This window comes from Borostomias antarcticus, assembly GCF_949987555.1.
Source record: "Borostomias antarcticus genome assembly, chromosome: 6".
Classification (NCBI taxonomy): domain Eukaryota; kingdom Metazoa; phylum Chordata; class Actinopteri; order Stomiiformes; family Stomiidae; genus Borostomias; species Borostomias antarcticus.
The window spans coordinates 15790274-15816536 of record NC_140239.1 but is presented as its reverse complement, the minus strand read 5'-3'; the positions used below and the strand labels follow the sequence as shown (position 1 = coordinate 15816536).

General features: G+C 45.1%; 2 protein-coding genes across 2 annotated transcripts in view; both read right to left on the bottom strand.

Moving 5' to 3' along the window:
* The window catches only part of rasgrf2b (Ras protein-specific guanine nucleotide-releasing factor 2b), a gene marked incomplete at both ends in the record, with an annotated part of 308695 nt that extends 297078 nt beyond the window's left edge, over positions 1 to 11617 (bottom strand). The window contains one exon of the mRNA XM_084439496.1: positions 11342 to 11617. Coding sequence (XP_084295622.1) covers positions 11342 to 11617 — 276 coding nt within the window. The remainder of the gene's footprint in view (positions 1 to 11341) is intronic.
* Positions 11618 to 12981: 1364 nt separating this feature from the next.
* The window catches only part of msh3 (mutS homolog 3 (E. coli)), a gene marked incomplete at its 5' end in the record, with an annotated part of 186563 nt that continues 173281 nt past the window's right edge, over positions 12982 to 26263 (bottom strand). Inside the window, 3 exons of the mRNA XM_084440013.1 lie at positions 12982 to 13144; positions 13413 to 13581; positions 15512 to 15638. Of these exons, the coding sequence (XP_084296139.1) occupies positions 13063 to 13144; positions 13413 to 13581; positions 15512 to 15638 (378 nt within the window). The remainder of the gene's footprint in view (positions 13145 to 13412; positions 13582 to 15511; positions 15639 to 26263) is intronic.

Below are 26263 nucleotides of genomic sequence, written 5' to 3'. Positions count from 1 at the left end.
CTGCGCAAGCCTGATGTCCTGGCCCCCAGAGAAGGTCTTTTTGTGCAAGCCCCACCCGGACTGGACATGGCCAGACAGACGTATCTCTTTGACAAGATCAGAGAGTTCTGTTCTGATGAGGGACGAGACGCCACATGTCCCCCGCCAAACTCCACAGCAGCTCAGAACAAGACTGTCCGCTTGTAGATTCACTGCAGATCATCAGGACGGACAGCACTGCAGGAGAAAGGCCACAGCCTTTTCCTGTTTGTATACTGAAGCGTTGCTTGTTCTCTTGCACAGACTTGCCCACACTTGCACAGACTGCATTGTCAGACTATTGAATACTGAGCCGAGTACTGTTGTTATTACCTTGAGTATTGAGCTGGGGACTGTTATTACTTTGTTGTACACTTGATCACAATGAACACTATGCACCTTGTCTATACAACATACAACTGACTGTACACTTTAACACTTAGACTGTTGCCTTTTTTTGTACACTTTACTACTTATGCTTGTACTTTATATCATGTATGTGACAATAAAGAACGTTAAATTTGAACTTCATCTTATATTGTGTTGTGAATGCAGTTAAGAACAAGATTAATACTGACTCAAAGAGTGTGGGGTCATCAGTGAGAGAGCACCCCACTTGGCAGCCACTCTCAGGTAATACCCCAAGTTGACAGCCACTCTGACAGACAATACCCCAAGTTGACAGCCACTCTGACAGATAATGACAGATCGTCCAGTGGGGGAGTGGCTGGGGGTGCGGTTACCAGGCTATTGTTCACGCCCATTACCTGGCAGTCAGAGGTGTGAAAATGTTGGAGAACTTTGGAGGGGGATTTCTCAGCTAAGTTGATTTGGCAGTACTAGCATTCAAATAAGCATATCTTCTTCAACTATGTTCAGATTTCAATGTATGAGACCTCATTTGAAATCTTACAATCTGCACTTTCATAATCTGTAAAAAACTGAAAAATGACCTTTGCCTAGTTGAGGACCAAATTACCAGCGGTGGTCACAATTGTGTAATATATGATGTCTTTTGTGTTTATAGATTTTTTGTCTGGATAAACCCGGAACAGAGCAAGTGCTCTTCCAAGGTCCAGGTGAGCAGAAGGACTGGCAAGTTGGTCCAGTGCAAGAATGAGTCCCTCAATCCGCACGTGGCATCATTCATCTGGAACGGCATTGACTATGACTGGCAGAACAACTGATACCAGGTAAGATAATTTGCTAGTTTTTTCCCATCCATCCATCCATCTTCATCCGCTTATCCGGGGTCGGGTTGCGGAGGCAGCAGTTCCAGCAGGGGGCCCCAGACATCCCTTTCCCTAGCAGCATCAACCAGCTCTGCCTAGGGAATCTTTAGACGCTCCCAGGCCAGTGCGGAGATGTAATCCCGCCACCTAGTCCTGGGTCTACCCCGTGGCCTCCTCCCAGCCGGACACGCCTGGAACACCTCCCTAGGGAGGCGCCAAGGAAGCCGCTTGTATCCGTGATCTCGTTCTTTCGGTCATGACCCATCCTTCATGACCATAGGTGAGGGTGGGGACGAAGATAGACCGGTAGATTGAGCTTTGCCTTTTGTCTCAGCTCTCTTTTTGTCACAACAGTGCGGTAAAGCGACTGCAGAACCGCACTAGCTGCTCCGATTCTCCGGCCAAACTCCCTCTCCATTGTTCCCTCACTCGTGAACAAGACCCCCAGATACTTGGACTCCTTCACTTGGGGTAAGGACTCATTTCCTACTCAGAGAAGACAGACCACCGGTTTCCTGCTGAGAACCATGGCCTCACGTTTAGAGGTGCTGATTCTCATCCCAGCCGCTTCACACTCAGTTGCGAACCTATCCAGAGAGTGCTGGAGGTCACAGGCCGATGACGCCATCAGGACCACATCATCTGCAAACAGCAGCGACGCGATCCCCAGCTCACCGTACTGCAAACCCACCTCCCCCCGGCTACGCTTCCATATCCTGACAATGAAAATCAGAAACAGGATTGATGACAAAGTGCAGCCCTGGCGGAGGCCAACCCCCACCGGAAAAGAAAATGACTTACTGCCGAGGACATGGACACAGCTCTCGCTCTGGGTGTACAGGGATTGGATGGCCCTAAGTAGGGACCCCCTCACCCCATACTCCCGCATAACCCTCCATAAGACCTCTCGAGGGACCCGGTCGTAAGCCTTCTCCAAATCCACAAAACACATGTAGACAGGTTGGGCAAACTCCCACGCCCCCTCCAAGATCCTTGCGAGAGTGAAGAGCTGGTCGGTGGTTCCACGACCAGGACGAAATCCGCATAGTTCCTCTTCGATCTGAGGTTCGACTATCGGCCAGACCCTCCTTTCCAGCACCTTGGAGTACACTTTCCCTGGGAGGCTGAGTAATGTGATTCCTCTGTAATTGGCACACACCCTCTGGTCCCCTTTTTTGAATATTGGGACCACCACCCCAGTCTGCCACTCCTTTGGCACTGACCCAGATTTCCATGCAATGTTAAAGAGTCATGCCAACCACGACAGCCCCTCAACACCCAGCGCCTTCAGAATTTCTGGACGGATCTCATCAGTCCCTGGGGCTTTGCCACTGTGGAGTTGTTTGACTACCTCAGTGACCTCCAAAGAAATTGACGATGACCCCCCATCATCTTCCGGCTCTGCCTCGATCGTAGAGGGTGGGTAAGTCCGGTTCAGGAGTTCCTCAAAGTCCTCCTCAGTTGAGGTCAGCAGTGTACCATCCTTGCTGTACACAGCTTGGACGGTCCCCTGCTTTCCCTTCCTGAGGTGTCGGATGGTCTTCCAGAAACACCTTGGTGCCGACCGAAAGTCCTTCTCCATGGTTTCTCCGAACTCCTCCCACACCCGCTGCTTTGCCTTGGTCACGGCCGAAGCCGCAGCCCTCCGGGCCCGTTGATACCCTGCAACTGCTTCTGGGGGTAGTTTTTTTTATTTTTCTCTCTATTTGGTAACCAATTCCACCAAAATATTATCTCCACGTATCTAAAGTTAACTTGTTACACAACCTTGCCAGTTGACAAGCCAAAAGAGAGTGACAGCTTCCTGACTCCCTCAGCTCGTTGTCTTAACACCAACACCTGGTCGATGTGGAGCAATGAGTTCACAAGCCGAGTTACACTATCCACCCTCGTAGAGCGACTAGCCCAATGTGATGCTCCCTATGTGAATCCAGCCAGTACAGCGTACAGCGGCTCCCATATTATGAGAAATGATTCACTTTTTGAGGAAAGCTTGAACTTTCTACCATAGTTAGTACATACCATATGGTTTATTTTCAGATGTGGGGGGAAGTGAGATTTGACCTAGGAGAGGTCAAATTTAAAGGGACATTGTGTGATTTTTGCTCCCACATAGTGGTGAAATCGTATATTGCAACCAACCCAATAGTGCTCTCTAGCGCTTCGCCTTTCAAATGCTTATTACAGTTACGGTAGCCCCCAATTACCAAACCTAATCTCACATGCTTCTCTCACGCTGGCACTGAATGCAAAACGCGATTAGCCTAGTGTATGTCCCCTATCGGTATCTGTATTTTAAAGATGGCGGAACAACATGGCTCTCTCCAGAGTGCCGACTGACGCTATGTATATGTAAATGAGAATTTCTAGGCTTACATCAATTGGTCGGTTTATTGATGGAGGTCATTCGCCATGAATAAGGACATATTTATTAATGAAAACATAGATTTTTGCTGATAAATAACAGAAACAAATCACACAATGTCCCTTTAAGATGGACGCCACCGGCACTAGTCTATCTCGAGAAATCTGCATTTATATTGCTTTTGATCGGATTGCAATGCATTTCACAGACAAGCATACTGGCACAAGTGAGATTGCACCCTGTGCTTCCCGTCTCAGAAAATCACGTTTATCATGGATTTCATTGACTTCCATTGTAGCCCATTCAGAGCTTGCAGAAAAAATGCAGTTAGCTCAATACTGGAACGATCAGTGAAATTATGCTCTCTATGTGTCAAGTTAATGTTAGACAAACTACAAATAGGGCTAAATGTCCAAAATAGTGAACTACTCCTTTAACTGGACTTGTGCCACGAGTCTTGCCTATAAAACGAATTGTTTTTTGTCCACCCACTGCAGGAAAGAAGACTCCATTAGAAGACACTCAAGACACCAATCCAAGATATGTAATTATTGATTGATTGTTTATTGATTTCACATTTAGATTTGTTACATTCTTATCAAATGGTTAAAAGGCTCCATCTCAGAATGTAGACATTTAGTTTTTCATATTTTATTTGTGTAAACTTTTAGTTGTTTCTCTATATATTTACACAAAAATTACTTGTAAAATGTTATGTGCAAGTTTACTTTTAAAGGACAATGCTTGTTTTTGACAACCTGGACCTTATTTACGACATATTATAAGACGTTTGACTCACCGAGATCACTTTGGTGTAGTTCGGAGGCATGTAGAAGAAATTTAAAATCCAGCGCGAGCCAGTATATCCATGTAATGGCGGTGGTCGGGGCACTTAGAATGCAGTTTCTAAATCTATTTTCTGCCGCAAAATGGTTGTTTTCATCAATCTGTCTTGATGAATCGCTAGTTGTGCTTACATAGAGCATAGGCCTGTTGTTGTGGTATTTCACATGCCTCTGTAATATGATCTTTAGAAACGCTTTAGACACGAAATAGCTTCCTCACTTGCTCCAGCACGCATGCGCACAGCGTGCTGGAGCAACGATTGCACGCTGTGCGCATTAGTGCTGGAGCAAGTGAGGAAGCTATTTCGTTTCGAAAGACGTTTCTAAAGATCATGGCATGTGAAAACCACAACAGGCCTATGCTCTATGTAAGCACAACTACCGATTCATCAAGACAGATTGATGAAAACAACCATTTCCTGGCAGAAAATAGATTTTTAGAAACTGCATTCTAAGTGCCCCGACCACCGCCATTACATGGATATAGTGGCTCGCGCTGGATTTTAAATTTCTTCTACATGCCTCCTAACTACACCAAAGTGATCTCGGTGAGTCAAACGTCTTATAATATGTCGTAAATAATGTCCAGGTTGTCAAAAACGAGCATTGTCCTTTAATACATGAGTTCAAATACTAAAACAGTGTCTTCATTTTACATTATTTTACCGTTATTAATTCAGTTCTAAATTAATGCAGTAATTCTTACTACTGTAGTTATTTTACCGTTATTAATTCACAGTACTAAATTAGTGCAGTAATGCTTATTACGGTAGTCTAATATTTGCAGTAATAAAAAATACAGCATTGTATTGCTGTTATGACAATCACAGTACTGTTCATATTACTGTAATAAGTATTACTGTAGTAAGTAAATACTGTACAGTACTTTACAGTAAGCTTACTGTAGAATGTATTACAGCAACTTCCCTACTAACACAATCAGGTTGCAGCAATGTTGCAGAAACGTGCGATTTAGACTTTTGTATGGTCCACTCAACGTCAAGTTAAACGTGCATGCAACGCAAACGCAGTATCTGCACACAAGTTGCTGCAACGTGCAGGTCCAACGTGTCTGCAACGTGCCTGCAATGTGCACACAACGTTGTGATTTCCGTGATGATTTCGATGTATATGGCTGCAACGTTGTATACACGTTTATATATTACTTTGCTGCAACGTGGTCTACACTTCCGTTGGCTACATTTATAATTTGCATTACAAAACAAATCAGCTCCTTGCACAAGCTCCACTACTTCCTGAAACCCTACAGGCATATTTCTTTACCGTCCTATACTATTGGATAGAAATTGCGATGAATCCGGTGTGCAGCACACCTGATCAATCACTTCCATCCACTAGTATAGGACAGGAAAGAAATACGCCTCTAGTGTTTCAGGAAGTAGTGGAGCTTGTGTAAAGAGCCTATTAATGTCATGGTCAATGCAGCAAGCAAAATTATGGTACAAAAGTTATGACAACACCATTTACAGTTAAGAACAATTTATTTTATTAAAAAAGTACACACAATGTCTGGCCTGCAACATGATAAACAAGTTTTAAAAACAAAAGGATTAAAAAAACAACAACAAAAAACAGTTATTTACAAAAAAAATGACAGGCTGTGCTCAGATAGGCTGGGGGGGGGGCTGTGCTCAGATCGGCTGCGGGTGGGCGTCAGATGGGCTGGGGGGCAGCTAGGACGGGAAGTCTTCCTCATCAGAATGCTGGGGAGTGCTCAGATGGACTGTTCTTGGATGGGCTGTGCTCAGGCGGACTTCTGCAGATACCTAAAGACATAATGAAATGGCCGTAAATACACAACGCACATACATGCACAAAAAAGTGGTACACAATCTTTGGAACCATGTAGTGTCACTGGGTAGGAGAAACCCCCCAAAAAAGACATCACTTACCCTTCTGCATTTAGTAGGGGCATGTTTTAATGTCTCCTGCAGCTGGGCGGCCACCTCCGCCATCGTAGCCTTCAGCATGGAGACCATAACTGCACCTTTAAGTTATCAAGAAAGGTAATGGTTTCAATTCACATCGGTCATGGAACAAAGACGATGTATTAAAAAATATTAAAAATATGAACCATTTATTACGTGTTAGAACATTGACAAGAGTGTCATACTCTTCAGTGGCTTCTTCCCCTTCTTCCCGTGCACACTGTAGGCGCTCCACACCGCATGTGTGGCAACAGCTGACAGCACCCGCCGGACTGTGTCCGCCAAGTCTCTGCCACCAATGGCACCTAGGTATTGTGTCTGCAAAACAAAGACAGTCATTTACTGTACCCTTCCCTGCAAAATAAGACAAAGTTCTGCCCTGCAGACACTCACCATCTTCCTCTGATGTTCCCGGTCCTTCAACCTGGCCTCAAAGACCTGCAGCTCCTCCTCCGTTTGGGCAGGGTCCAGTACATCCAGCACTTCTCCCTGGGCTCCAGACTCCCCAGGCCGCATGCTCTGGGCCAGTTCCCTCACACTCTGTGCAAGCTCACAGAGTTGCTCCCCGCAAGTCTGAGAACTGCTGATGTACAGACCTCTGGAAATCTAGATAAACACAGATGTGGCTATAAGTACATTGACATAAAACTAAATGAAGCTCAAAATATATCCCTGCATGCAACATGAAGTAGTTCCATACCAGCATCTGCAGAGCAGCATCGATTCGGTAGAGGGGTACATGGAGTCAATGGTGCTGGAGCCGTTTTCTTGGGCGACGGCATCACAGACCTAACTGAAAAACAAAAGGGATAAAGGTAAGGGATTAGCAGGAAACTGTATGGTGTTGGCAGCATGCTTTGGCTTCTGGCATTTGAAGGAAAATAAATTAAGACATTAACAGGTAGACATCACAACACCACAGCAGTACATGCCACTCTTACCTGGTCTGGCTGGGGTGCTATACATGAGGCCTCGGCTCATGTGGTTTTCGCTCACAGGGGATGAGCTCGGAAAATCTGCAAGATGAGTAAAATGGTATTCAATCTAAAAAAGCCAATCACAGAGCTAACTGAAAACCTTAAGGGATTAGCAGGAAACTTTATGGTGTTGGCTTTGGCTTCTGGCATTTGGAGGGAAACTAAATAAAGACATGACAGGTAGACACCACAACACCACAGCAGTACATGCCACTCTTACCTGGTCTGGCTGGGGTGCTATATGATCTGGCTGGGGTGCTATACATGGGGCCTGGGCCCCGCTCGCTCACATGGGACAAGCTTGGAAAATCTGCAAGATGAGTAAAATGGTATTCAAAATAAATACAAAATAGTCCAACTATCAGTGTGCAGTAGGCATAGACATTTAATTTCAACACAAACAAGCATACCTGGATTGTACAGCACACGTGGATTGTACTGGACAGCCGGCAGAGGCCTTTCAACTCCGGCACCTGGCATACCGTCTTTGGCCTGCATTGTGGGGACCAATGGCTGCCCGGGGCTTGGAATATCAGTATATTAGCTCAGATTACTCGATTTCAAAAGTACTACTCTTTTGGGACTGTTGAATGCACTTTAGTATATTACCTTCGTCACTGGAGTGATAGCGCGTGTTGCGCCGTCTCTTTCGAACGTCTTGGCACTCGTCCATTGACGACTGCTGCTCAAAGACTTTTGCCATGAGCCTGGCACCTTCAAAATGATCTGTGTGCATAAAGTACCATAATCAATACATTTCAGCCATCCTTTTTCCTCAGAATAATGAGTCATGATCTCCCCCCCCCCCCCATCAGTATTTTTAACAGCTTAAAATGCAAACAGTACCAGTTGTGGACTTTCGGAAAACCCGGACTCTGTGGAGCGCCCAGCCAGGGTTAGGTTCCACACAGCTCTTTATCCGTTGGCTGACTTTGTTCATTGGCCAGGAACACATCTGCAACTGTGAGTGAAACCATGTTAGTACCCGCTTCCCTGTACAATTGAAAAGTAGCACACCAATCAGAAACATTGTTCACACAAACATGTTCTTACCCCATCCTTTTTGGAGAGCCAGGATACTGGGACAACCGACACAGTGTCCTCCCCCAGAAACTCCACACTGCAATACAGTCTGCCCAATAAACAAAAAAATATTAAGGTTATAAACACATAAGGACCCTATGGGAAAGTAGGCAGAGGGGAAGAAGCGACTAAAACAACAATTCAACAAGTCATTACAGCCGATAAGTAATTAGTGACACGCCACTATTCTATACTATTCTTTTTTATTTTTTTATTCTCTGCCGGCATCTGCCCAGGACAGATGCGGTCAATGGCGGTCAATCATCAGTGTGGGAAACATGAAGCTAGTTTAGGCATTAGCCACTGCAGTGCACAGATTAAATGTATAAGGCCCGTGAATCACGCGTTACTACTCGCAGTTTTAACAGGAACGCCTGTTTTTGACTCGTGAACTCCAACACCGATACTTCTAATGTGGCAAACAAAGCTGCCTCCATCTTTGTTTCGAGCTAACGTTATTGTCCATGGTACCCCGCTTACCTCGTGGGTGGCATCGTTCTCAGTCTCCCACTTTCCAGACAAATGGAAAATATATAAAGCATTATCTTGGCTTCGCCTTCACTTTTGCCTATGTAAAATTAGCCTAAGATTCGTGATGGCCTTAGAAAGCATGACATGAGCGAGCTCCCAATGTGAGTCTCAAATTCAGCAGAGTCAAACAAACAAACAATTCACATGTCCAGCGGCCATTTTAGAGTAACGTTAACTAACACAAACTACCAGCTCAGACCGTTCGCTTATGTTTCTGCAAATGTTCGCGGCGAACACCAAGCCAGCAGTAACAGAAAAAAGGTTTGCAATAGTTTGTCGGAGTATTTGCAATATTGTCTAAACGTTAGCCAAGTTCAGGCCTTGACTTAGCTAGCTAACACTAGGTAGCGTGCTAGCTAGCATTAGCTAACGTTAGCTAGCTATCATTAGGCTTCCAATTCCTGAACTTAGTTAAGCGTGCAGGTTATGAGTTACTTCTGTTTACTTAAATCTTATATTACCGGTAAGTAAACAAATAAATAGCTAAACCAACGGTCAAATCAATGTAATTTGATGAGAAAAAAAACCCGAGGTGACGTTAGCTAGATAACTTACCAGAGATGAAGTGCGCACCACACAAAAAAGTGTTTGTTGGTCCCCAATCTGTTCTTTTTATGGCTTTAAACCACAGCTTTCGGTGGTTCCTCTGAAAAGGGTGACATCTCGAGGGGATGCTGAAGAATCTGAGGCCATCATCTTGTCCTTTTCTGTTTGTACAGTTCACAGCACAGCAGCTTTGAGGCATAATTAGCTACATGAAACGGACCCCCTTTCTACTGTGGCTAGCGAGTTCGTTTGCCTTTTTGCCTAGAGGCTGCGTGCTTACTCTGCTGTGACGTAGGCGGCGAACCCATCTATAGGGAGGGAAAGTAATATCATCGCCCCCTAGTGGTAGCGTTCCATAATGCCGAGAGAATGAATGGGATTTCTCGACACGTCTTTTGAAAAATGATATCTTGGTCGACACCGAAAAGTTAGTAGAATTTTTTTTAATTAATGAAAAAGCATTCAATTTATAACAAACAGGGAAATATACAATCAATAACATTTCTAAGATGAGTTATTAACCTCAACATACAGAAGCAGTGACGTCACGGGATAGCCCGATTGCTAGCCTAATAGGACTGTAATACAACGTTACTTACTCACGTTATGTAATGACGTTGCAGGGACCCATGTTGTCAATGTTTCTGCAACGTTGCAGTAAAGTCTAATTAGACTTAGGAGGGTAAAGTTATGTTCGACCATAGATGAACGTTGTCACAACATCGCCTGATGGTAACCTTGCAACTTACCTAAGTACAACTTATGTGCAACGTTGCTGCAACCCACTGTGTTAGTAGGGTTACTTGCCAATAGCTGCCAGCAAGTTACTGTACATTTCAGTGTTTTTCTTACAGTGTAGCCTATAGTCTACATACAATTCATATTACATTCTTATTTTCCACTTTTTAATGTTTGAAAGGTAGAAAATAGAGACAGTGTTTGACATTTCGTATCACAGCAGTCCAGCAAGGAGTTCTGCTAGATGGTGATTTGAGCACCCGATTTTTGCATGAAGTGTCCCAGACGCATAAAGAGGTCTGCAGCACGCCTAGTTAGCGTAGCTTACGTAGTGTATCAGCGTTCAGACTAGTAATTTGCTAAGGATTTCGGACATTGGTATGTGGTTGCCTGTTGTAGAATAGCAATGTATTTATATATTTATATCAGTTAGGCTATATTGGGGGGGGGGCATGTTGATCATATCTGAATATGATGGGGGGGGGGGTTCTCTCCAATATCCAGTATATGGTGGTTATAGCCTAATTACAGAGGTGGTGATGCGTGGTCTAATCACCTCTATGGCGAGCTGGGGCAGGGGAGCACCTTCAGCCACAGGCTCCTCTCACCCAGGTGCAACACAGAGCGGTTTAGGTGCTCCTTTGTGCCATTGGCCATCAGACTATAACAGTGCCCGAGTGCGTGCGTGCATGTATGTAGATTGTGTAGGCTACATACAATGTATATTTGAGTATATTATACATATTTGTGCAGACTGTATTATGTATGCTAGATATATCCTATATGTATGCATACTGTAGGTATTCCTTGTAATTGAATCTATTATGTATATTCTTTTTTCTGCTGTACCCTACTTTTCCACTGCTGAAACACCCAACTTCCCCCACGAGGATCGATCAATCAAATGCAATGGTCACCACCTTCCTACCGTTACCCTCCAGACTACTAAAACGCCTCGGTTGGGCAGCGGCAGCCCTTGCACAGACAATGCGTCAGACCCCACGTTTCTCACTCACTCACTCACTCCTCTCTCTCACCCATTCACTCACTCACTCACCTGTTTATCCAGCGGCTCTCTCGCTGCGGTGGACACTTTGGGCGCAGGCACGCGCTCGCAGGTGCATCCTTCCAACAGGTAAATCCCGGCAGGTCGCGCGCTCTGTTCGTTTTCGAAATAAAACAGCACGTTCTGGTACAGAGCAAAGAACTTCTCGTGCCATCGGCTGTTCTCCGCGGTCTTCTTACTCAGGTACCCGCGCTTGGTCCCTTCCTTACGCGCAACCACCGAGAGAAACAGCGCATGTCCCTCGTTGTACCGGACGCTTTTCTGCATTGAGCCTAGTTTCTCCTTCCACCGGTTTAGAAAAACCGTGATTCGATAGTTTACCGTGAGCCCATTTCTGCCGGAGAGCGTGTCAACTTTCCCTTTCAGCGACCCGGTTTAGCTCAGCGGCGGGGGTAAAGTTGCTCCGCAAGGGAAAAGGCTTCTGATTTAAAATCTGTCCAACACTTACTCAGAACCGACTCGGCTTCATTCCATGGTCACCTCGGCTGAACTTTTTTTTAAAGAGCGAAATGCACATAAATGAATCCCAGTGCTGTCTACACAGAGAGGAAACGTCTCTCTCCCCGCGCAGTGGGAGACCGTGTAGAGGACCGGCTGAGTGACTGAATTACTGGCGAGATCAACTGTAATCGGCTTGGACACCGGTTGAAGACACGGCATCTCTCCCTCCCTCCCTCTGTGATGCTCGCAGATCTCTCACCGGCAGGGCAACACTGGAGTTGGTGGGTTTAGAGGCGGAGCGTGTATAGTGTAATGTAGAGAGAGAGAGAGTGTGTGTGTGTGTGTGTGTGTGTGTGTGTGTGTGTGTGTGTGTGTGTGTGTGTATGTATGTGTGGAGGGCGAGAGAGAGAGAACTGTTACATTGGTACACCGTAACAATTATTTTTTTTATCACATCAGCTATGCAAATAGACCCGTCGGACAGTACAGTGAGCGCGCAATGGTCGGTGGAAAAGCAAAGAAGTGTGGTTGGATTGGTATTGCATAAGTAATACATTGCATAATAGTGTTATTACAGAGGACAGCACATCACAAACACACTTTTGTCTGTACACTGCATAAAAATACAGTCTGAAAGAAAATCACTTTTATTCTTTATTTCTTTAATCAACAACTGTAAATTACAAACTCCATTCAACATGGTCATGTGTAAACTGCCCAGCGTTGCCCCCCACACTCACTCATCCTCTCTCTCCCCCCCCCCCCCCTCTCTCTCTCTCACACACACACACACACACAAATGTACAGTTCTTTATTAAAGTAGTAATGCCATGCCTCCTTGAATGGCCTTCAGTCAAACCCTGTTACCCAGAAGGCCACATGAGCTCACAGCCTCACTGCTCTGACAGAGCTCAGAAAATAGCTCTCGCTTCACTGGCCACTTATGTGTGTGCGTGCCTATGTGCGTGTGCGTGCCTGTGTGTGTCCCTGGTCCTTTATCCTTTATCTTATATCCTGACCGTGTAGCACAACAGAGGCCCTCAGGGCTTGACCCATCTATCACTCCATCTCTCCCTCCCTCCCTCTCTCTCCTCCTCCCTCCCTCTCTCTCTGTCCTCCTCCCTCCCTCTCTGTCCTCCTCCCTCCCTCTCTGTCCTCCTCCCTCCCTCTCTCTCTCCCCTGACACACACACACACACTAGGGAGACAGGCCCATGCAGGCACTGGAGTCACACACAGCAGTCAGGGAAGTGTGTGTGTGTGTGTGAGTGATCAGGGGTTTGATAGAGTCCAGTCCAACAGGGTCCTTCTGTCACTGATGTTCCACAGTACTGAGAGTAGCTTCTTGCTCCTCCTAGAACAAATGAGAAACGGGGGGGGGGGGGGTTAAAGTCAGTATGTTTGCCCTCTGTCCCTGGGAGAGGAATATGCTGTTAACTGGAGAAGCCAAAAGCTCTGCTCCACACAGCAGAACACAGACACAAAACAAACATCTGAAAAGAATTAACCTGTGCGTGTGTGTGTGTGTGTGTGTGTGTGTGTGTGTGTGTGTGTGTGTGTGTGAGTGTGTGTGTGTGTGTGTGTGTGTGGGAGTGTGTGTGTGGGAGTGTGTGTGTGTGTACCTCCTGGTATTGACTGTGTTCTCTAGCTCACGGGCCTTGCGGGCGGCAGTCTGTAATACAGGTTCCGGGATATCAGCCAATCGTGCAACGTTTAGTCCGTAGCTCCGCCCAGCCGCCCCCTGGGTCAGCTGGTAGAGGAAGGTGATGAACTCTGGCTGGGGCTCTCCATCTAATACACACACACACTCGCACACACACATGCACTCGCACACACACACACACACTCGCTCGCACGCACACACACACATACTCGCACACACACACTCGCGCACACACACACACACTCGCGCGCACACACACACTCGCGCGCACACACACACACACACACACACACACACACACACACACACACACACACACACACAGTTTAGAACACTTGGAGACTGAACTGCACCTATCCGGCACTCAACACTTAAGCTGGTAGAGGAAGGTGATGAACTCTGGCTGGGGCTCTCCATCTAACACCTAATACAGACACACTCGCACACACACACACACTCGCGCACACACGCACACACACGCGCACACACACACACATGCGCACACCCACACACACACTTGCACACACAAACTCGCACATACACACGCACACACACACATGCGCACACACAGGTATGAGGGGTGATTGTGCCATGTATTTGCTAACTGAGCAGACCCTTGTGATGAATGCCGCTAGCTTCCAAGTGAACTAAGTGCCGTGACCAATGACGATACGAACGTTGCCGCCGCTAGTCGGCATCAGCAGAGCTAGATGCACAGGTTAGAGCACCACTACGTGACTATCAGCGTGTCGGACCTACGTGACTATCAGCGTGTCGGACCTACGTGACTATTAGCGTGTCGGAGCTACGTGACTATCAGCATGTCAGACCTACATGACTATTAGCGTATCGGAGCTACTGTACGTGACTATCAGTGTGTCGGAGCTACGTGACTATCAGCGTGTCGGACCTACGTGACTATTAGCGTGTCGGAGCTATGTGACTATTAGCGTGTCGGAGTTACGTGACTATTAACGACTCGGAGCTCCGTCCATCTCCCCGTCACCATCGGAAGGTAAGCTGCTAGTTTTCTTGTTAGCTACGATACACAAGATAACTAGCTAGGCAAGCCAGCTAGCTAAACTCACCTCACGTTGCAGACGGATGTACGTTCGTTGGTCATTAAGCTTGCGGTAGCTTCGCTTTCTCTCACTGCTACTCACTTGCTTTTCACCCACGTACGTCCTGACTCACAGACCTCAGTCACGTTGGGCATAAAAAGTAAAAAACACAAATAAACGCGAGCTACGCTGCCACCGCGACCCCTGCACTCATTGCTGGCTTATGTCACGCCGCCACTAGACCAAAACGTCACTTTGGGAATCGAATGGATTTTGCTCACGTACGTGGCGTACATTAGTCAGCTCAGTTAGCAGCTCAGTTCACTCCGTGAGGCAGGAAATGGCACAGTTCACCCCCCATACAGACACACACAAACACATGCACACACACACACACACACTCACGAAAGAACGAACGCGCACACACACACACACACAGTTTAGTACACTTGGAGACTGAACTGCACCTATCCGGCACTTAAAGCAACATGAGATCTCGGCACATTGGCGGCCCCTCTGGTCGTGATAAAATCGGAAATGCATTTTAAGATCCACACTTCCCACAATTCCCCACTCACTCGCTGTAATGATGGGGGGAAAAAATATGATAACTGGATTGGAAGATTGTAGCTATTTCAATGGACTTTCTGGAAGGATGGCTTCAATGCAGGTAAATACCGGTCTTCTTTCTTATATGTGCATGTAGATAAATTTGCGGAGCGAAGTTTGTTGTCTTCCTGATATTGTGACACGCAAAAGGTGTCACATCCGCTTCCACCACAAGATTTCCTGCCAGTGTACTAGCCAGTACACCGAAATACTAAAATAATACATTTACAGGGTCTCATGCAGTCTCATGTCATGAAAATGATTTTTGGGGTCTTGCTAAGGCCAATTCATAAACTAATAGCAAGTAAAGGTGAATATTGAACTATAAAAAGTTATCTCATTGAGGTTTAACTAACGGACAGACAGCTAGCCAGACACACACACACACCTTGCGAGTCAGCATCAGGCTGGTTGAGCAGGAAGGCCATGTGGTAGTTGGCCACGTGTTGAGGATAGACTGTCTCCAGCTCACATAGAGGAGGGTAGTGGGTCACAAACAGAGTCAGAGACTTCACCTGGGGGAGGAGGGGGGAGAGAGAGAGAGAGAGAGAGAGGGGGGGGGGGTCAGAGAGAGAGGCAGAGAGAAAAGGAATAGGCTTAAATATTAGTGAATGGGAATGATACTGTTCCTCTATCTGGACAGACACACACACACACACACACAGAGAGCCCAGGAGATGTGGTAGTCCTGTCCCTGTGGACGGCATCCCTCCCCTTGTGGACGACCTGTAATCCCTCTCTCCTCCTCAACGTCATGTTTTTCTCCTCAGACTCCGGGGAGACAGCAAGGGGGGAGTCTGAGGCTAGCAGGGGGGAGGACAGAGGTGGAGAGAAGGAGAGAGGAGAGAGGTGGAGAGGGAGAGAGGTGGAGAGGGAGAGAACAGAGGTGGAGAGGGAGAGAATCACTCCATCTCTGTCTATGATTGTACTGGCTTTGAGGGGTAAGACACAATAAACATCACACACACACAACCAAACACGCACAAACCAAACACAAACTCAGCACCAACAGTGTTGTCACCAGGTTGTGAGAGCTCAAATCAATTTCCTTCCCTGGGTCCTAGTAACAAGCCAATCTTCACCATTTAATGGTGGGGGGGTGGTGGCTGTCCACTGCAGCTGCAGAATATGTACGCAATATACCTACTGTCCACACACACCACTTCAATGGTACTTCCCTAGCCATGAACAAGGCACACACGCATACATACGCACACACACACACACACACCATTACAAGTCCTTCTTTAGCCATGTTCTATCTAGGCACTGCAGTGCACACTAGTGTTGTCACGATACCAATACTACTTCGATACCAAATTTAGTATCATGATACTCAAACATCCTGGCACTAAATAATTGTTTTGATATCTTCCAGTCATGATTTCGACCACACCGAGACTGCTCTTGTTAAGGTCTTCAAAGACATCCATTTAAACACAGACAATGGCAGAATTTCAGTCTTAGTCTTACTGGATCTCAGCGCTGCATTCGACACAGTTGACCACAACATATTACTAGGCCGACTGGAAAACTGTCTGGGAATTTCTGGCAAAGTGCTAGACTGGTTTGAATCCTACTTGAAGGACAGGGACTACTTTGTGTCTATAGGCAATTACAAATCTGAGCGGACAAAAAATACCTGTGGAGTTCCCCATGGCTCCATTCTGAGGCCTCTTCTGTTCAACATTTACATACTCCCACTAGCTCAAATTATGGATAACAACAAAATGTTACCATAGCTACAGAGATGACAAATTTATATCACCAGGGGACTATAATCCCATACAAGCACTGAGTAAGTGCATTGAACAAATCAACAATTGGATGTGCCAGTACTTTCTTCAACTAAACAAAAATACAACTGAAGTAATTTTCTTTGGAGCCAAAGAAGAACGATTAAAAGTCAGCGCTCAGCTCCAATCAGTAATGCTAAAAACCACAAACGAAGCCAGAAATCTTGGTGTAGTCATGGACTCAGACCTGAATTTCAACAGTCACATTAAGACAATTACAAAATCAGCCTACTATCACCTGAATAATATATTAAGGATTAAAGGATTTATGTCTCAGCAGGATCTGTAAAAACCTGTCCATGCGTTTATCTTCAGTAGACTTGACTACTGTAACGGTGTGTTTACAGGTCTCTCTAAAAAATCGATCAGACAGCTGCAGCTGATTCAGAATGCTACTGTTCGAGCCCTCATTAAGACTAAGAAAGTGGATCACATCACTCCAGTTCTGAGGTCTTTACACTGGCTTCCTGTCTGACAAAGAATTGACTTTAAAATACTGCTGTTGGTTTATAAAGCACTGAATGGTTTGGGGCCAAAATATATTTCTGATCTGCTGCTACGTTATGAACCATCCAGACCTCTCAGATCGTCTGGCACAGACTTGCTTTCTGTCCCCAGAGTTTAAACAAAACATGGAGAAGCAGCGTTCAGTTTTTATGCTCCACATATCTGGAACAAACTTCCAGAAAACTGCAGGTCTGCTGCAACTCTCAGCTCTTTTAAATCAAGACTGAAGACTTTTCTTTTGCTGCTGCTTTTTATTGAATAAAATAATTATTCATTCATACACTGCACTGTAACTTTTATTCCTGCATTTTATTTTTCCTGCATTTTGTTTTAAATGTCCTTTTTTACATTTTGTTTTATATGACCTCATGTGTTTCTTGCACTTTGAATTGCCTTGTTGCTGAAATGTTCTATACAAATAAACTTTTCTTGCCTTGCTGAAATGATACTGATTCTATACTCGATACTAGGGGTGTAGCGGCACCCAGAGATCACGGCTCAGTACGCACCTCGGTTTGGGGTGTAGCGGCACCCAGAGATCACGGCTCAGTACGCACCTCGGTTTGGGGTGTAGCGGCACCCAGAGATCACGGCTCAGTACGCACCTCGGTTTGGGGTGTAGCGGCACCCAGAGATCACGGCTCAGTACGCACCTCGGTTTGGGGTGTAGCGGCACCCAGAGATCACGGCTCCGTACGCACCTCGGTTTGGGGTGTAGCGGCACCCAGAGATCACGGCTCAGTACGCACCTCGGTTTTGATGTCATATTATGAAGTTCATAATATGAAGTGAGATGGATAAAAACAGATCATATAAACACAGATTCGAAAGAAACAATCAAAGTAAAATAATTACAAATTAAAGAAAGTGTAAAATAGAATAAAAACTATAAAAACAGAGAAAGCAAATTTAGAAACACTAGGATATTAAAACAAGTAAAGCTACGTGGCAAAAGCTATGTTAAAATTGTATGTTTAAAACATTTCACTTTAAAGTTTCCACGGTCCCAGACATTCTCAGGTCCTCTGGCAGGGTGTTCCAAAGGCTTTTACAGCATATCTGATATGTGTTTAGGTGCTTGATTATGTACAGTAATGAACTATAGACTAATAAAATCATCTTAAAATCTATTCTAAAACTGCCATACTTTTGAGGATTTAGTTATAGCATTTGTCTCCATAGTCTCTGCCTCTGCCATGTTTCAAGTTATCTTGGAGTGCTGTAGCCCACTCCCAACGCAGCGTGCAACAAAAGTAAGTAGGGTTGTCATGGGAAGCAACAAGAGCGGTAACAACAGACCCGACAAATCGCTAATTAAATTAGTTGCTAATGACTTTTATAATAGATTTTTATCGATTTTAGCGATTTGTTGTTGTAGCCTTAAAATACTCATCATCAACATGATTACAATCTCCATGGACTCCTAGTCACCATGTACTCCTAGTTGGTTAGTGTGTGTGTGTGTGTGTGTGTAGAAAGGGTCAGGATTGGAGGTGTTAGTGTGTGTGTGTAGAAGGGGTCAGGATTGGAGGTGTTAGTGTGTGTGTGTGTGTGTGTGTGTGTGTGTGTGTGTAGAAGGGGTCAGGATTGGAGGTGTTAGTGTGTGTGTGTGTGTGTGTGTGTGTGTGTAGAAGGGGTCAGGATTGGAGGTGTTAGTATTGAGATCAGAATGTAACAAGGTGGTGCTGACAGAAAAACACATCCAGTTCACACCCCTCTGTCGCTCTGTCTCACTCCTACTTTCTCCTTCTCGCTCTTTCTCCCTCTCCTCTCTCTCCTTCTCCATCACACTCTCCTTCCTGTCTCTTTCCCTCTCTCTCCCTCTCTACACCCCCTATAGATGAAGTATGTGATCAACGAACTCCCGCTAAAGACAGTGCAGTCTTCTGACTGGAAGATAACTATCATCTTATTCAGGAAGCAGGGGTGAGGAACATCTGACATCCTCTCTCTCTCTCTCCCCCCCCACACTCTCTCTCTCTCTCACTCTCTCTCTCACACACACACACACACACACCATTAGATATGTACAGATGTGGGAAGTTAGAAATGTCACATGCTGCAGCATTTCACCTTTGCGGTGTTTGGCAGGGAAATCCCGTTGGAAATCTCGTGGGATTTCAGACGGGTGTTATTTCGCTTTAGTGATGCACCACCGCCAGGTGGCTTCTTTGAGTAGATTTAGCAGGCTGGGCTCAGTGTTTTTCTCCTATAGTCTACGAATTAAGCATCATTAACTTCACATTCTTTAATTTAAATGCTCTGTTGTAAAGCACTTTGAGCTGAATTTATCTGTATGAAAGGTGCTATACAAATAATGTTTAATTGTTATTATTACCTTGTTCTCAAACACATGTTTTCTCCATTTGGATGTAATTAAATTATTACGAACACCTATATCTAGGCCTACAGTAGCCTATCTATCTCGGTAACTGACGTCGGGTTAAGACGTGGTGTCTGTTAAGTCAAATGCGCAAAATAACAGTATTGTAAATATATTTGTTAGTAAAGATGTGGTGAACGTGGGGGTTTTGCGTTTTGTTTCTGGAACACATTCAACTGGTAGGCTACTCGTAAACCCCGGAAGTAAATTTGAAGACGGGGCACCAGCTAATGTAGCCAAGTCTGAGCGCAGTAGGCTATATGGCTTCAGCACGATACAAAGAAAAAATAAGCTTGATCGACTTGTGGATCCATACAAAATTGACATAGTCGCCATGAGTAAAGATCACTCATTGCCAATCATATCCAGACATTAACTATCTTGTGCATAGATAGCGGCAGGTTTGACAGCTAGTGCGTTCACATGCACAATATACACAATATTTTGTTATTTGAATGATCTTGAATATATATATATTCAAGATCATTCAAATAAGAAAATATTGTGTATGTTTTTATTTATTTATACCGGCTGCCAGCCGTTCAATGAACGGCTATAGGGAATGCGCAGTTTCGCGCTGGCTACAGCCTATTATATGCACAGTTTTGCGCTATGTAGGCTATTATAAATAAGCATTTATTGGGGGAGCTTGGACTCGCTGGGGACTGGTGGAGAGACGCAGAGCCTCCCCAGACGCGACATCCTCCAGTTGGCTGAAGAGCTGCGCGCTCTGGCGTCCAAACAGCCACTGGCGGCGCCCCTCGCAGTGTCCACAGAAGAATACCCCCCCCCAAAATACCTGCATGGTGAAGACAGAACTGTCTACCAATGCATGAAGTGCACCATAGCTGTCTGTGGCAGTTGCACTGCCAAGGTGCAGAGGATATGTGCGAAGTGTATTTGAGCTGCCGCCTCAACCGTGCGTAAGAGCAGAGCGCATCAACTCATGTATAGCTACAACTAGTAGCCCATAGCCATTAAGACGGCTTATTGTTTTATTCATATATCAACTAGATAATTTGATAATAATGAGTAGCCTAGTAGGCATTAAAAGGAATTTAATAGGGCCTAATAAGCCTTAAATTGTAGCCTAGGCTACAGTACAATCACAAGACACATAGGCCTAGCCTACCGTAAAAAGCGTTGCGTTCTTAAAGGCCTATATTAACTTAGATAATTATTAATTATGCTCAGGTCATAAGGTCCGTTGAAAATAATTCCCTCTAGGCAGAATTTGAATTGTATTAAAATAGGCTAAAATTAAATTTCCACATATTCTGATTCCTTCTAGGCCTATATAAAAAAAAAAACTTTTTTTAATGTGTAGCCTAGGCTATAGGCTTCTGCGATGAATAAAACAGCCACAATGTAGCCTGCTTAGCGAGCGAGAGGGCAGTCTACCATAAAGTGTAGGCTATAGCCTAACCATAATGTAATATATCTAGACTACATGCATTGTGGTATTTCTTTATATAGCCCAGCCTGCAAATGTTTCTCAATAAACAGTTATGTCATCCTCTGAGTCCGAATGTAGGCTAATAGACCGGCAGCTCTAAATGCCTTCCCAATCAATGAGACGTGGTTGTAAAAATGATGTTTTATTGATGAAAAGGGTAAAACTGAAAAACATGGAGAGTCATTGCATCGATCGATGCAGTCCGTTCAAATAGCCATCAAAAGATAAAGTAGGCCCATTTAAAATGACCAATTACATCTTCAAATCCCTTCTAATCTTGGCCTTTGATAGGGTTTTTTCCCGCCCTACTGACAATTATATCCGGACATTAACTATCTTGTGCATACAGAGCACAAACATATGAAAGAATGAAACAAATATATTTCCTCCCTGTCTGTCTGTGGCATTCGCTACCAGCAAACACTGAAAATACAGGTCCTCAATTTATTTAGATTAGACTAGCCTATCCAACTGGACCACTCCAATGAATGTTGAACATAGCCTACTTTTATTCTTTAGGTTTTAGAGAATAGGCCTACAATGTCCACACATGCATGCGCCATCTGACTAGCTCGCCACTCGCCAGCTAACCTGGACTAGACTATTGTAACCCCCCCCCCCCCCCCCAAATTATTTTATATTCAAATAAACTGGATGAACCGGTTTCCTAGCCCTGGATCGTGGGGAGGGGGGTAGCCTGCGTTAGCGGGTGCTTTGCCATGACCGGCCATTCCACAGGTGTTGGATTGAATTCGCTAGTTTGATTGATAGATGGATGGATTTACCGTCCAAAGTAGATTGTGCAAGTATTGTATAGGCCCATGTGTAAGAAATGAATGGTTGTAACCATGAATTCAGCCAGAGGTAGGCCCTACTGTAGATTATCAGCATTATCACCAGTCTCAATTGATGCTTTCCTCTAGGCTACGTGTTACCATTCATTTAAACCACCATCTCACCTAGACTACTTCTGTTGCTGCATTTTTACATTTATGCTTTCATGATTTTAGAGTGCAATAAACATTTTCCAGGATTCCAATAAGTCCATCAATTCATCCAACTTTGTGCTGAGCGCAGCGCAGGCTGGTGGCCTACTGTCACGACTGATGCACTCCCTTAACACGTCTCCCAACTCCCCAGACCATCAAGAGAATTTCAATATGAACGACCTTTAAGTGTGGTATTCCAGGAGGTAGCCTAATGTAGCAAGTCGTCGGTCTTCATGACGCACTGTTATGCTTGTTTGCTGTGTAGATCCAGTCATAGAAGCGGGCATCTCGTCCGGCGATTTATAACAGCTGGTCAATTCACCCCAACAAGAATAGCCAAGCGAAGGACAAAAATTAAACCACAAACGTTACTGCTGGTCTTGAAACAACTGTGTTAGCCTAGTTCCATATGAGAACACTCCTCGGTCCAATTCCGTATAGTAGATCAGCCTGTGTCCACGTAGTTGCTAGCTAACTGGTGTGTACATTCCATGAATATCTGAAGCAATTATTCCCTATGTAGTTCACTATGGGTAACACTACATAGGGAATAGGGAGTGAGTGAACCATTTCAAACACATCTCTAGTCAGCCCCGTTAGCTAGCTTACTCGTCCTGATGCCATGTTCCATGAGAACACTCTGCTAGCTAGCTAGTTAGCCTACTGTATTAAACCTCTACTTGTCCTGATACCTTGTTCCATATGAGTTAACAGATACAGACCCGACGACAGTTACAGAGATAGATAGGCCTACTATAGATAGAAAGGCTTTGTTTGTAATAATTAAAATTACAACCAGACAGAGAACAAGGAGTTTGAGTCACATAGTTGTTAGCTAACTGGTACAGTTGTTTACGTTGCAGTCTAGCTTACAATAGCTTCTCACGCCGTTCACTACCATTCCATATTTTTTCTGATTTAAGGTCCCATGCATGGATGTATTAATAGAACTGGATACAGCCACTCCATTCACTGACCGCTATCACAAATGAAGCCTTATTGAACCGCGCCATCTTGGCAAATTTGTAGTCATTTGACTATTTCCGGTGACTTTTGTACTTGCGCAGTTGTGCTTTTCTGGCCTACGCGCGTCCACGAACAAGTTCACGAAATGTAGACGCACGTTCCCGGCTCTCCCCGCTTTGATTTATCAATGAAAACCGGCTTGCATATTAACCTGTTTTTGTCAAATATATCCATTGGAGACATTTTTTTTATCCAGGCATCTTAGTTTTAACAGGTTAATTATAGCTGAACATGTTTTGTTTGCTAGTAGATGGTATTCATTCCGTTCGCGATAACGTTATTGCAGCCAGGCTAAATTCCTCCAGGGAGCCAGTGACAGGCGAGTTGAAAAGCTTCCCTCCCCGCTAGCAGGAGCTTTGGCCGCTGCTACCGCATCTCGGATAACCCGCTGAGTTCGTACACATTCGCCCATGATCAATCCCAATACCGATCCATGGTAATCCATGGTTCAGATATAGGTTGGGTTCCGGTGCTTCAGTGAACACATCTCTGGTCAGCTCCGTTAGCCATCTTACTCGTCCTGATGCCATGTTCCATATGAGAACACTCAAGTTAGCCTACTGTATTAAACTTCTACTTGTCCCGACAGTTAACAGATATAGACCCGGCGACAGTTACAGAGATAGAAACTATAAATAGATAGGCTTTGTTCGTAATAATTAAATTACAAGCAGACAGAGAACAAGGAGTTTGAAAACGGTAGGCTCATCTAATGTGCGAGATGAGCTACAGCAATGGGTCAATGAGTAGTATTACTGCGGCCCTATTGGCGTGCGAGCGGTGGTGCGGAATGCCGTAAAGCGCCTGTTAGAATACCGCGGGTCAAGTTACATTCTTATGTTCTCACATCTGCAGCACTTTGCTATGGCAACCGGCACATCTTAAAGCTTCCTTTCTTTACTCTGTCTCATTTTCCTCTCCGACCTCCGCTTCTTTCCTTTCTTCTGTCCACAATGCTCCATTCAGGGGTGTTACGCAACACACACACACACCTTGAACACCGTGAACACCTCATAGGTGAGAGGCCCCGGGACAGGCCCGTAGCCATGACAACCACAGGATACTCACAGGCACGTCTGGGGAAGAGAAGGATGATGAAGAGGATGATGATGAGGAGGTAAAGGAGGAGGTGGAGCAATATGGTTGATGACAATGATAGGGAGCAGGACTGGGAAGAATGAGGGGTGTGCATGTGTGTGTTTCACTGCCTAGAGCGCCTGCATGCAGTCAGAAGGACCCATTTCTATCATCTGTTACTGAAATACCTTTTTTAAGCTGTTTTTTTACAAATCAATGTTGTTACACAACAGGTGGGCTGCTCCACCTCCCTGGGCTGCCACTTCAACATTTACCTTCTCCAAGAAGTTACATAACCGCTGGGCTCTGGCCAACACCATTCTCATTCTGCCAAACACCAAAACCGGAAACCTTCCTTAGAAAGAAGACACTTTCTCCATATAAAGGCAGCAGTGGGTTTTGCACGAGTGCCCAGCAAGCTGTTTTGAAGGACAGGGAAAAATGGATTACACAGGAATAAATACTCAAAGAATTTAATTGACAGATACAGGATTACGGGGTTAGCGCAATAACTTCAGGTTCAAGCCTGGTTTATCCGTATCAAGAAGGTGGATCACTTTTCACCGTGCTATATCGCCATGGTAACTTATGCTGCTGAGCTAACCGCTGACCAATCAATTCACTTAGAAAATGGCATCGGATGTTAAGATCCCACATGGAAGTTCAGTGTGCAAATTAAGAAATAATCTTGCGAAGAGGTTCTTTGACAGACCGACAAACCCCTCTTTGGCTTTTCCTGATATCATGAAAAGATGAAGCAGGGGTGCCCAATACATCCCGATAGACTTATCGATCGCAAAGGTAGTGTGGGTAGATCGCATGGCATTGCAAAAAATAACTAAACACCCCCCGCCCCCCAAAAAAAGTTAGCCTATCATCCATCCTCACTATGGCATTTGCCACTTGATTGACGTACAGGTAAGCCAGTCTGAGATCTCATCTTTTCAAAAACACGGTTACCACACATAGGCACCAGCTGCAAATCTCCGGTGAGCTGATTAGCCTACCTAGTTAGCCTTCAAATTTTACTATTATACTAAAGAAAGGGTATACAAATGAGTGGGGATGCTGGACCAAGTAAGAAACCAAAAAGGACTTTTTTTTCCCGCTGTCATATTCGAAGTGCGTTTGTCTGATCTGCAAATCTGCTATCACCATTTCAAAGAAGGGAAATGTGGAGCGGCACTTTCGCACCGTTCACAGAACGAACAACACTAACTTCCCTCCAAAAAGTGAGCTGAGAAAGAGAAAGGTGATGGAACTGAAATCACAATTGTCCGGACAGCAGGCATTGTTCACAAAGGTGACTTCAAAAGCGATGGCAGTCACCGAAGCATCGTTCAGGGTGAGTCACGCCATCATTAAGCACAAGAAGTCCTTCCAAGATGGAGAGATGATAAAAGAGGCATTTGTTGAAGCCGCTGACTCGTTGTTTCGGGACTTTAAAAACAAACCGGAAATATTAACTTCAATCAAAGCTCTCCAGCTATCAAGAAGTACAGTTACACGGCGCTGTGAAGTCATGGCCGAGGATTTGACACAGCAGCTTCAGAAGGACATTGCGGACTGCGATTGTTTCTCACTGCAATTGGACAAGTCTACAGACGTAAGTGATACAGCTCAGTTGTGCATTTTCATTCAGATGGTGTTTACAGATGACTGCAAAAGAGGAGCTGTTAACAATCCTGCCCCTGAAAGAACACACGCGGGGAGAGGACATTTTTCAGTCTTTCAAAAACTTCATAGAGAAGACCCAGCTCCCTCTGTGCAAATTGGTGTCAATCACCAAGGACGGCGCGGTGCGCCCGCAATGGTTGGCCGCTCAAATGGATTTATTGCCAAGTGCAGGGAGGACGATGCTTTCCCAGACTTCCTCAATTATCACTGCATAATACACCAACAAGCA